At 24.7% G+C, this 13,968-nt stretch overlaps 1 protein-coding gene across 1 annotated transcript; it reads left to right on the top strand.

The window, feature by feature from the left end:
• The first annotated feature begins 5,631 nt into the window (after positions 1-5,631).
• On the top strand, positions 5,632-12,581 carry LOC110661325 (alcohol dehydrogenase-like 7). The gene is made up of 10 exons (XM_021819912.2): positions 5,632-5,834; positions 5,918-6,054; positions 6,142-6,188; positions 7,171-7,496; positions 8,341-8,423; positions 8,528-8,603; positions 8,723-8,787; positions 10,395-10,490; positions 11,799-11,963; positions 12,201-12,581. Exons 1-10 carry the CDS (start codon positions 5,786-5,788, stop codon positions 12,315-12,317), a joined length of 1,161 nt encoding a protein of 386 aa, XP_021675604.2. The 5' UTR covers positions 5,632-5,785; the 3' UTR covers positions 12,318-12,581.
• The last annotated feature ends 1,387 nt before the right edge of the window (positions 12,582-13,968 follow it).

Raw genomic sequence — 13,968 nt, 5'->3', positions numbered from 1 at the left:
ACAGACAGAAACATAGTATTTCTTGGAGTACGTATCCTCATGATGGACCTCACATGTCTACTAACTCTATTTCACATTTCTATGTACTCCACGAAAATCAAGATACTAATTGAGGTACTCTTATATTTCCCGAAGTATAACGCAGAATCTAGAAACAAAGAATTACAGAAAAGACAAAACAGAATCCTATACTCCGCATGTAACACCCTAACAAGACTCCTTTTACACTCCCAATTATATTATTTCCCATGAATCTAGAGCTTAAGCTCTGATACCAACTTTGTCACGGCCCATAGGTTGGGTCGTGACATATAAATTATTTAATTTCATTGATTAATGGTTATTAGATTCAAACTAATATCAAAATCAGAATAAATAACTTGAAAATTAAGTTTAAATTAAAAAATAATAAAAAATAAAATCAATTGATTTGAATTAAACCGAATCGAAATAAAATGGTTCGATTTGATTTAATTTTTTATCTATTTCGATTCGGTTCAATTATTAAAATATGTAATTCAATTTTCATAATTTGATTTAATTCGATTTGATTTAATTTAAACTGAATGCTCACCTCAATCGATTGGGGAAAGGAAGAGGAAAGAAAACAACTCCAGGGTATTTATTGTTTCTTCATCGAATGAGGGAGAGAAAAAAAAAATGAAAGAAGAGGAAAACAAAGATTGTAATGCTTTGAATATTTTCTCTTTCATCAAAAGAAAATAATTAAAAAGGAAAAAATATAATGCTTTGAATGTTTTGTTTGCAACAAATTATTTATAAAAAATAAATTTAATTAAATTTTAAATAATTAAATTTAATTTTTATTTTTTTAAATAAAAAATTTTAAAATTAAAAGAATTAGACTCTCTCATTTTAAATATAGATTTAATTAAAAAAAATTAATTACATTAAATTATCATAAAATTTAAAATTTTAATTAGCGTATTAATTTTTTATTTATATTTTTTTATGTCTTCATAAAATTAAAGTAAATTGTAATTAAAGGGTACTAGCTAGTTAGCTCATTGATGGCTCTTTCTCTTTGAAGAAATAAAAAAAAAAAGTCTTTTTTTTATATTTTCTATTTATTTAAAAACAAAAAATAAAAATAAAAAATAATTTTCCTTCAATTATTTCCCTTTTATACCAAATTATTCAATCATTTGGATATTGAAAGAGTGTCTGAATAAAATAATAGAAATATTATGTTGGCTTAAAGCTTAATTATATCTCTTAGTTATTGAAAAAGTTCAATTTAACTTATTTATAATTTTTTGCTTAACTTAAAATTTTTAATTAAGTTTAATATAGCTGAAAAATTTTTTAAAAATGAACTTTTTAATTTTTATGCTTAAATTTAAAAATTTAGTCCCAAAATTAAAAAAATTAAATTTATTTATTTTTTGTTTAATTAAGAAATTAGAAATTTAACTCGTAAATTTTACTTTTTAAATTAAATTGAATTTAAATTAAAAACTTTAAACTAAAATAAATAAATAAAATGAAAATTGACCAAAATTATCTTGCTCAATGAGTAAACATTTTGCTATATAGTATGCTAGCATAATGTCTATACTATGCTAGATAATTTATAATTTTATTTTTTAATTTAATTTTTAATTATATTTTAAATAATGTTAAATTAAAATTTGTCTTTTGTTTAATTTAATTTAATAAAATTTTACTTATTATAATAAAAAAATTTTAATGCATTTATGATATAATTAATTAAAGTACCAATTTAATTATTTTTACACATATATTAATAGTAGTTTTCATAATTATGTTGTTTAAAATATAATAAAAATACTTTATTTGAAAAATGATTTAAATTTTATAAAATTTTATATTTTATATTATAATTTATGTAAATTAATATTTATTTTTTATAAATTACATAAAAATACATTAAATTAATAAAAAAATACTTTAAAATATATAAATATAATATTTTTGTTATTAATATAATAAAAAAATTAAATTGCTAATAATTAATTAAATTATTTAATTTTAATAATAATAAAAATATATAACATTATTATTAATGAAAAATAAAATTCTATTATATTATTTTTTAAAAATATTATATCTAAGTGTAAATTATTTTTTATTAATTTGATTTTTTTTATAAAATAATTCTTTGATAAAAATAATTATAATATAAAATAAATATATTTTATAAAAATTTTAAAATATCGTCATTTTTTATTAACATAATAAATACTAAAAATATTACTATTTTTCAAAAAATATATTTTATAATTTTAATATTGTAACTTTAATTATTTTTAATCATCTTTATTTGTAGTTAATTTTTTGATATAATAATATTTGTAATTTATTTTTGAAATTCTACTTTTATATAAAAATATAGTTAAGAGATAATTTATGCATAAAAATATAAATATTTAACTAAAATTTAAAAATAATTCTATTAAAAAATTAATGATAATAAAATATTAGTTATAATTGCATTCAATATATAATTATAATGAAATAAAATATTTAAAAGTTTAAAAAATATTAAATAAAAAATTTATAAAAAATTAATAATTAAATAAAGATTAATTAAATGTATTTAAATAAATAAATTCTGAGAATGATAACTAATAACTTTTGAAATAAAAAAAATATGAATTAAAAAAAGATTTAAAAGCATTTATGTGAAATGAAAATACTTGATGAGAAGATAGTGTTTAATGTGTATTAAATATCTCATATGACATGTTATATATAGACAAATAAATGAAAACCATTTAAATAAAAAATAAATTTATAATAAAATATAATTTAATTGAAAAGGGCAACAAACATTCAAATTTAATTTTTATAATAGTAAAATATTTTCTATTTACTTGATCATTTCAATTAAATCATCGTAAGTTGTTCATAATAATAATAATAATAACAATAAATATTAATTAATCTTATCAAAGTAAAATAAAAAAAAAATTAAATTATTAGCATAAAAAATAATACGTACTAATTATAAATAAGTTAAATTCCTATATTTTATTTTTATAACTTTTAATGTAAACTACACTCTTTGTCTCTCAAAATTTTTAATAAAAATTTCATAATAAAAATAATAAAAAATATAATAATATAATAAAAATATTTATTAAAGATATAAAATAATTTAAAATTGATTAAACTATATGATAGTTGATTATAAGATTACAAATTAATCATCAATTTTTTTTTTAAATTAGTGGCCATCAATGAACATTTATTATTTTTATTATTATCTTTTAAATTATTTTTTATTTTAAACTATTATTATTATTATTATTATTATTATTATTATTATTATTATTATTATTATTATTGTTGTTATGGAGGGTAACATGTAGCAAATAATATTTTTGCATAAATGAATTTATAAAAAAATAATATAAATAATTTTTAATTTAATTTTAATTATAAAATATCTTAATTTTTTAAAAATTAATTTTTAAATAAAATAATAATTTAAATTATAAATATTAAGGTAATATTATAAATAATAATGATAATTACAAGAGAAATAAAAAAATTAAATAATAATTAGTATTTATAAGATAATATAAATAATTTTTAAATATTATATTTAATTAAAAAGTGCCTAAATTTTTAAAAATTAAATTAAGAAATTAATAATTTAAATAATAAATATTAAGATAATATTGTAAATAACAATGATATTGAAAAGAGAAATAAAAATAATAATAATTAGTATAAAGAAGAATATTTATGATAGGTTATAAAATTATAAATTAATTATTAATTTTATTTAAACTAATGGCTATCAATTATATATTATTGTTATTATTATTATTATTGTTATTATTAACTTTTAAAATATTTTTTTTAAGCTATTATTATTATGATGATGATATATGTTAAATAATATTTTTATATAAATAAATTTATATAAAAATAATATAAATATAAAAATAATATAAATAATATTTAAATACTACATTTAATAATAAATGGTCTTAATATTAAAAAGTAAATTTTTTAAAAAATAATAATTTAAATTATAAATATTAAAATACTATTATAAATAATAATGATAATTAAAAAAGAAATAAAAAATTAAATAATAATTAATATTTATAAAACAATATAAATAATTTTTTCATATTACATTTAATTACAAAAATTCCTAATTTTTAAAAGTTAAAATTAAAAAAATAACAATAATTTAAATCATAAATATTAAGATAGTATTGTAAATAATAATAATAATAATAATAATAATAATTAAAAAATAAATAAAAAATAAATAATAATTAATATAAATGATACTTTCTGTTTATTGACTATTTCAATTAAATGGTCATAATGATAATGATAATAATAATAATAATAATAATAATAATAATAATAATAATAATAATAATAATAATTAATTTTATGAAAGTAAAATAAGAAAATTTAAATTATTAATATAAAAAATATTTATTAATTATAAATAAGTAAAATCTCTATGTAGGCTATACTTTTTATTTTTAAAATTTTTTAATAAAAATTTTATTATAAAAATAATAAAAAAATAACAATATAACAAAAATATTTATTAAAAATATGAAATAATTTGAGGTTTATTAAATTATATGATAGTTGATTATAAGATCATAAATTAATGGTCAATTTTTTTAAACTAATAACCATTAATGACCTATTATTATTATTAATAATAAAATATGATAAATAATATTTTTACATAAATAAATTTATAAAAAATAATATAAATAAATTTTAAATATTACGTTTGTTCATAAAAAGTCTTAATTTTTAAAAATTAAAATAATAATAATAATTTAAATCATAAATATTAATATTGTATTGTAAATAATAATGATAATTAAAAGAGAAATAAAAAATTAAATAATAATTAATATTTATAAAATAATATAAATAATTTTTAAATGTTGTATTTAGTTACAAAATGTTTTTAATTTTTAAAAATTAATTGTTTTTAAAATAATAATTTAAATCATAAATATTAAGATGTATTATAAATAATAATTATAATTAAAAAATTAAAAAATAAATAATAATTAATATAAAGAATAATATTTATAATTGATCAAGAGACTATAAATTAATAATAATTTTTTTAAATTAATAACTATTAATGACTTATTATTATTATTATTATTATTATTATTATTATTAAAGATAACATGTAATAAATAATATTTTTATACAAATAAATTTATTATAAAAAATTTTTAAATATTACATTTAATTATAAAAAATTTTAATTTTTAAAAATTAAAATTTTATTATAAATAATAATAATTAAAAAATAATTAATAATTAATATTTATAAAATAATATAAATAAATTTTTAATATTATATTTAACTATAAAAAATTTTAATTTTAAAAATTAAATTTTAAAAATTATTTAATTTAAATCATAAATATTAAAATAATATTATAAAAAATAATAATAAAAAAATAAAAAAATAATTAATATAAAAAATATTTATAAAAAGTGATATATTATAAATAAAATAAAAAAGTGTCACATCTTATTTCCAAAGGGCGTTTCCTTATTTTAGATATATATATACATCTTATTTCTAAAAGGACGTTTCCTTATTTTAGAGATATATATATAATTTTCAAACCAGACGCCTGTGAAGTTTTCTCAGATGAACTTACAAGGAAATAAAAGATTATAAACGACGGTAGTTCAACGGCAGTGTGGTACTCCCACCATACCAACCAAGCCAAACCGTCAACGAGATACTATTCAGCGAACAGCTTCGATCTCTTTCTTATCAATGGCTAGTGAGAAGCTACCCACTGCTGGAAATCCGATTCGATGCAAAGGTACACAATAATTTCTAACTATAATGGATCTGGTTTTCATGAATATGTAAATAAATACACGTGTATCCGTACAAAAATTGCAGCGGCGGTCTGTCGTAAGCCGGGAGAGCCTCTGGTCTTGGAGGAGATAGTGGTAGCTCCACCATATCGTCACGAAGCTCGAATTCGGATTATTTGCACGTCTCTCTGTCAAAGCGATATTACATTCTGGAAACTGAAGGTCTCTCATCTCGATTATTTAATTTTTTGTTCTTTTTTAAATTACTGATGAATGAATATGACAGTACTCATTTTTTTGTTGTTGAAGGATTTTCCTGCTGTTTTCCCGAGAATTCTCGGCCACGAAGCTATTGGGTAAGCTATAATAGCAAATAATTGAGTTCCTTGATGCGATATGAATCTCATTTTTCTAAATCTAAGATTCGACTGTATGAATATGTTGTGCGCACCAAGTTTATGGTATAATTTGCCATCTATAATATTTCATTCTCGATCTAAATAATCTTTCTACTTACCAAGTCAACGCTTTGTACTTGACACTGGCAAAATGTGGTGCGGATTTAAAAAAAAAAAAAAAAAACTATGGAAATACTACTCATGATACGTTCAACGGGGTATGCTCTTCTTCCTTTTTTTTTTTTTTCTTTTTTTTTTTTAGGTAGAATTCATTATAAAGCCATAAAAATGGCAAAAGGCTGATATGTGCACAATGTAAAGAAGAGTCCTCATGTGATTCTTTCGAGTACATCTGACATTATCCATTACAATTTGCGCCTAACTGTTTCGATGATCTGTGATTAAATTTCTAATTTTCTTTTAGAATAGATTACATGCTAATCGTTTCTTATTCCAAGCTCAAAACACCAAAATTGGTATAATAATGTATCATCGATTTCTCACAATTACTGGGGAATGATTTTTTTCTCCTCTTCGGTCTGGCGATCACGATTATTGAGGGATGATTTTTTGATCCCCTGTGTTTTTGGATTTTGTTCATAAAGAAAATTTAGCTGCTTTAACAGCAGCCGTTAGTCAACCACCTGAGCTTAACCCAAGTGATAAATTGAGGGATAGGTTAGGGATTAGGCGTGGGCAGGGATGGAAGTGGTCATTACCCCCTTTTATAATCTCACTCACTTGAAGTTAGAAGGGGGAAGAAATCAGGAGATGCAAAGGTTTTATCTTTAACCTTTCGTTCTCAAGCCTGGAGTGGTAGCCAACTACCTGTCTGATTTTGCTGATTGTTGGTGCTCTGTCAACTCCACCAAATGTTGGAGTGCCAAATTTAATTACTTTGATAGGTCGTGCCCTTGTGCATTTTGTTGTCATCTTGTAGGGTTGTGGAAAGTGTAGGGGAGGACATAGATGAGGTAAAGGAGGGTGACACAGTCATTCCCACATTCATGTCAGATTGTGGAGATTGTACAGATTGCAGATCAAAGAAGAGCAACCTTTGTTCAAAACTGCCCTTCAAGGTCTCTCCTTGGATGCCAAGATATGAGTCGAGTAGATTCACAGACCTAAATGGAGAGGTTTTATACCATTTCCTCTTTGTGTCCAGCTTTAGTCAGTATACAGTGGTAGACGTTGCCCATCTTACAAAGATCGATCCTTCAATCCCACCAAACAGAGCATGCCTTCTCAGCTGCGGAGTATCAACTGGTAATAACCATTGATTTTCTTAGAGTTGAACGTGCCATATTGATAGTTTACAATTGACATTTTAGTTGACAACTTCCCATTGGCTTGCTTTCTTGCACAGCCTATTCGCATTAAAGTATTATAACTTTTTTTCCCTTAAAATTCTGGTAGATTTCTGAAGGTGAACTTGCTCCATTCCGTTCAGGACTATGGTGATTTTAGTTGCATTATGTAGCCTTTCCACTGATATTGAAACTTTAGCAATTGGATGCTTGGAGAAACATGAGGACTATGGTGATTTTAGTTGCATTATGTAGCCTTTCCACTGATATTGAAACTTTAGCAATTGGATGCTTGGAGAAACATGCACTAGTGGGTCAAATACGTGGTCGGTCCGGAAAATTATTAAATAAAACCAATATATGTAAATGCTTTTATTCTTATTGTTGATCATGGTGGGATATGCATGGTTCTGCCATGATTCATGGTAGAAGTGTTTTATTGTACATATTACTGTTGTTCAGTCTCTTGCCTGTTTATGACTTGCATTTTGTACATCTCCAAGGTATATGTTAGTTGCTGTGTCATCTGTGTGAGTGATTATTACTTAAGAGCATTAGAGTACCAACCTAAATCATTTTCCCTCGAATTTATATGGACCAAAAATAGTTTAAATGTTTCGCTTCCTTATTTTTTAGCAGAAAGACTATAAAAATCCATTTCACCATCTTTTGACGTTGAGTTTGCACTTTACATTAGCAGTTGCCTTGCAAATTTAATACACTCGATTGGAAGCTTGCTTTGGAGTTATTTATATGTTTATGTGTTGAAGGGAAAGTGTTTCAGCATTGAGATGATATTTTAGGTGTTGGTGCTTCTTGGAGAACTGCAAATGTGGAGACTGGATCAACTGTTGCCATATTTGGGCTGGGATCGATTGGTTTAGCAGTATGATCTTAAAGATCTTTCTACATTTTCTTTTCACTTCTTTTTTTCCCATTATTAGATGTGAGGCAGCAGATATACGTTCACGGCTACTGGTTGTTCTGTAGGTTGCGGAGGGTGCAAGATTATGTGGTGCTACTAGAATTATAGGCGTTGATATGAACCCCAACAAGTTTGAAATTGGTAAGCATTAAATGGGACAATTTGGATCTTCCAAGAAATTAGTAACTGTGAAATCATGCTTTATTGTGTTCTAAGCCTTGCTAAATACTGTCTCTCTTTGTTCTTTCTCTCATCCACAGGGAAAAAATTTGGAGTCACAGATTTCATCAGTGCTGGAGATTCTGGGAGCAAATCTGTGAGCCAGGTCTTCCTGTCAATCCATTGTTATTTATACTTATTCATAATCTTTACCAGGAATTTTAATAGTGGAAGTCTCTTGGGGTGGGGTGTTACCCTTAAGAGTTAAGACTCCCTTATGTACACACACACACACACACACACACACACACACACACATATATATTCTTTTAAAAAAATTATTTTAATTATTAGCCTCGCCAAATAATTTTTATTGCTTTATTATGATATAACTAATGTAAAATATTTGATTTTTTATTTTTTATCATATATTTAATAAATCTTGATAACATTGGCGCCCTCAATTTTTTTTTTTAATTTAACTATACCCTATTATGATTGTTTTTAATATATAACATTGATTTCTTTAAAATATACAAACAACGAGTGTAATTGATTACTATAAATGAATTGTATATTTGACATTAACTCATTCGCAGAGTTAAAAATTTTATTTAGTTGAATCATTTATTTACTTAGTCAATTTTAAATATATGAATCAATATACATATCATAACATATTATATTTTTAATAATTGAAATTTGAAAGAATTGTAAATAAAAAAATAATATCAAAAAATAAATTTTAATAATCAAGACATTTTACAATTATTTTAATACATTAAAATATTAAAATGATGGTTGTAAATTAAGAGTATTTTTTTTATTATTTATGCTACCTAATAATATTTAAACATAAAATTTTTATGTATATTTCAAATTTTTATATTCATTTGAAACATTAGCAACAAAATTTTATAAATAAATATTATATATATTTTTTAGAAAAATAATTTTCATAGTTACTTGAACTCTTTTTTTATATATATTAATTTAAAATATAAAATTGACCATACCTTTTTTTTACTAATTTTGATGAACATTTATTGAAAATTATTAGAAGTATTTTATATATTATATATATATTTTTAAATTTTTTTTGTAGGTCATATAAGGAGCACATTACCTCTATTCCAAACTAATGTGGGATCTTAATATATCTCTCTCAAGCCTAAGACCAAATACCTGGAGTGTTGGTCAAATTATAATTTAATTCATTTTAATTTGGATCTATATAAGTTATTAGATTGCTTGACACATCAAGATAACTAATCAAGTCAATGTTGCAACCTAATCACTTATATATTGCTCTTTTACTTTATATTCTTTCGATGTCGGATTCCAATAGATTTCTTAGAAACAAATGATAATTCAAGGTTATTGGTGAGTAAAAGTATGCGTTTATCATGTACCAAAATTAAGATGTATGGATTTGATGGTTTTATTTGACGGAAGAGCTATGGTTGGCCAGGGCCTTTCTTTTGAAACATGGGAACAAAATATAATAAAAAGTATCAAGATGGGACATTTCTGAAGCGTGAAATGCATTTTATCACGTTTGTTTTATCAATTTACTTGGTGAGGCAGCCTAATGGCTACACAGTACTTTGGAAGAACATGGAGATCCCCACCTTTTAATTGGGAACTGGGGTTTGTAGGCAACAAGTTTTGCAAAGAAATTTTTTTTTTTTTTTTTTTTTTTTTTTTTTTAAGTTTTGTTCAATTATTTGCTGGTTGTTCATGCTTCCTCTCCCCCAACCTCCTTCTGAATAGGTGATAAATGAGATGACTGGCGGAGGGGCCGACTACTGCTTCGAATGTGTTGGCTTGGCATCCTTGGTTCGTGAAGCATATTCTTGCTGCCGAAAGGTTACTTTCTGCCAAACCCTCATTTAATCTCTTCTCTCCACGATGCAGTCTGCTAGTTTGTCTTTGATAATTTATTTTCTATGCATGGCTCAATGCTGGGGAACGGGAGTAGTAGGAGCATGTTCTTTTGTTATATTGTTATCTATATGTTGGATATCTTATTATAGGGGTGGCCACGGTCCGGTTTAGAATCGGAACTGAACCGAAACTGTTTCGGTCAAAACCAGATCAAAATCGGAACCGGCTTCGAACCGGACCGAAACCTTCATTCTGCGGTTTGGTTCATGTTCATATTTTTTAAGAACCATGAACCGGCGGTTCCGAACCAGATTGAACTGACGATTTCAAACCGGATTAAACCGGTTATTTAAATATAAAAAAATTCAATAAATATGTTACCTCACTTCTAATTCATTTATATATATCATTAGTTCTCTACATAATTATTCTCTGCATTTTCTTCAATTCTTAATATTTTTTCAATTTTTCTCAAATTCTCTAAATAATTATTTTCTACACTCATTTTAATTTCCAATACTCTCTCAATTTTCCTACTTTATTATTTTATATACTTACTGAAATTTTCAATACTATCTTAATTACTTTGTTATTACTTTAAATCCTCAATAAAATTTTCAATACTCTATATTTTAATTTTTTTTCTCTTTTATACTTTTTAATTATCAATTATTATATAATTTTTAAAAAAAGGCAAGTAATAGAACTAGAAATTTTTATTCCTCTAAATCCTAAAGGGATATTTAGGCAAAATTAAGTTCATACACTTTTTGCTAATTTCTATAAAAAAAAATAATTTCATCACTAGTTTTTTAATCAGGTTCAAGTCTTTATTTATTAAATTTTTCTTAAAGATAAATTATTTTCTTTCTTTTTTTTTCTTATTTTATTTTGATTGAAAGATTTCTAAGAAAAATTAAAATATTTTTATAAATATAACTTAAATTTTGAATCAATAAAATTTTTCTCTAATTTTTTTTGTCTAAGCTACCCTTAAACCATCCCTAAACCACTTCCAAACCATCCTCCAAACTGTCTTGAACCGTTTTTTTTCGAACCGCCCTTCAAACCGTTTTAAACCGGGGCTCAAACCGGAACTGACGGTTCAGGAACCGTCTTCAAAACCGTCCCCTGGCGGTTTGGTTCAGGTTCATAATTTCATTGAACCTAAACCGGCGGTTCAGGAACCGTGGCCACCCCTATCTTATTATATGTAAAACTCTCTCCCTGTTTTTTTTTTCTTATTTTTTATTTTTATTCATTTATCTATTTATTTATTTTGCAACTCAGGGTTGGGGAAAGACAATCGTCCTAGGGGTGGACAAACCAGGAGCACAGCTGAGTCTTAGCTCTTTTGATGTCCTTCATAATGGGAAAATCCTCACAGGATCCTTGTTTGGAGGTCTCAAAGCTAAATCTGATATTCCAGTTCTACTAAAACGCTATATGGACAAGGTGAAGTCAGCGGCACAGTTAGTTTCCCTTTAATTCGGTTGTCTTGCCAGCATTGCTTAATTAAGAAGCTCATGTCGTTTTTATAAATGTAATCCATATAATAATGCATTATGAATTCATATTTACCTTTTTGGTGACTAGGTTGATATGTGTTTAAATAGCATTTGAGTTTGTTGTTTTTGATCATTGAATCTGAGTAAGCTTCATAGGTTTGACCTTACATTTGCCTTTTTTCAGGAACTTCAATTGGATGAGTTTGTCACACATGAGATGAAGTTCGAAGACATCAACAAAGCTTTTGATTTGCTCACTGAAGGAAAGTGTCTCCGATGCGTGATTTGGATGGACCAATGAGTATGTTATCCTGTACGTTCACTGCAAAAATTCTCTTCTGAGGATATGCGGCATTATTTCATAGGTGTGCTGGGCCTGCTGTTCAAATAAATCAAGACACAGTCTATTATTGGCTTCTTGCGTTTTTGAAGCCGCATGTTAGAACCAGCAAGCGTTATATTGTTTTCAATTGAAAGGACATGTATTGGATACTGATTGCTTCTAAGACACTGTAAATGCACTAGCTGCTCGGTAAAATATTTGGCCGGGATCTGTTTTCTTAAATGACCCAAAATGCCGTAGCCAGTAAAACTCTAGAGCTAGTGTCACACCTTACCCTCTGTAAGGCGTAACATGATCTCGTGATATACCTAATGAATAATTGAACTTCACGTACCGATAATACATTAAGTATATTACAAGGAATTTTAAAATCATTTCGACAGAGTGTCGACAGTATTTGCAAAAACTGAAAATTTTCATCTGTGGAAAATACTTTCAAAAATACACTTCATCAAATTACAACCACAATCATAACTCAAATAATCACAATTTCTTCCAAACTCTATAATTCAAAATAATTCTCAATTTAAATATTTTCACAATACACAGTCGTTGAAGAAAAACTAATTTACATACATCTGTCAATTTTTACAACAGAAAATCCAAAATAATATTATTACAAAATCTGTACAAACTGCTCAAAACCATTTTACACATGTACATACAGTTACATATATCAAAATAAATATATACAATCAGGGTATAAAATTTATGCCCGACAAAATATCCAAAAGTAGCACAACAGTCCTTAGCAGCTCACTTAGCTGCTCTACCAGTCTCTTCACCTGCGACAGCAATAAAAAGCTATCACTGAGTACTATGATTCAGTGGTGCATAACATACTAAAATAACATTTTATGCATAAATCAAATCACATTTATTTAAATATGGTACTAAACATGAAAAACAGATACAAAACATAATTTATAAATTTTTAGTCCAAACAGTCTCAATTAAGAAGTCTCAAAACAGATTTCATAAAAACACAAAGTTATATCATACCATCAGAACAATGTTCATCTTAATAGCTGGAGGCTTATTAGGAATCTCAATGCTAGCTAGCTCAATCTATGGATACCTATTCAATTTCTTCCTCTACTGGCACACACCTCAACACTTCAGCCAGAGAGAGAATCAAAATTCAAAACTAATTCCTCCCACTAGTCATTCTAGTGAGGCATTCAGATATATGGTCATGACACTGTAGTTTTAAAACTATCTTAACAATTTACCAAACATTTACTGACAATTAAAACACATATCATTAAATTTTCAACAATTTAGGTCAAAAGCATAGTGTACATTTCAATCACCATTTTGCAATATAAATAAATCACAATTCATTTCATGTACTTTGTAAAAAGAAATTTAAAGAATATTTTATGTTATGCACAAATCTCGTACGAGTAGCTTCTAGGCCTTGACTCAGTGATTCAGATTCTTTCTAGTATTCTTTTCAACTGAAACACACAATTTTATAGTGTTTCAGTATCACAACTTATAATAAATCTAATAAATAAATTTACAATTACTTATGTCTCTCTAATATGCTTAATTTGTTAATTTTGGTTGCCCCCTTTAATTTTTTTAGGTCTCCTAGGCACAATTT

The sequence above is a fragment of the Hevea brasiliensis genome, chromosome 12, assembly GCF_030052815.1.
Source record: "Hevea brasiliensis isolate MT/VB/25A 57/8 chromosome 12, ASM3005281v1, whole genome shotgun sequence".
Classification (NCBI taxonomy): Eukaryota; Viridiplantae; Streptophyta; class Magnoliopsida; order Malpighiales; family Euphorbiaceae; genus Hevea; species Hevea brasiliensis.
This window is presented reverse-complemented; position numbering and strand designations above follow the sequence as displayed.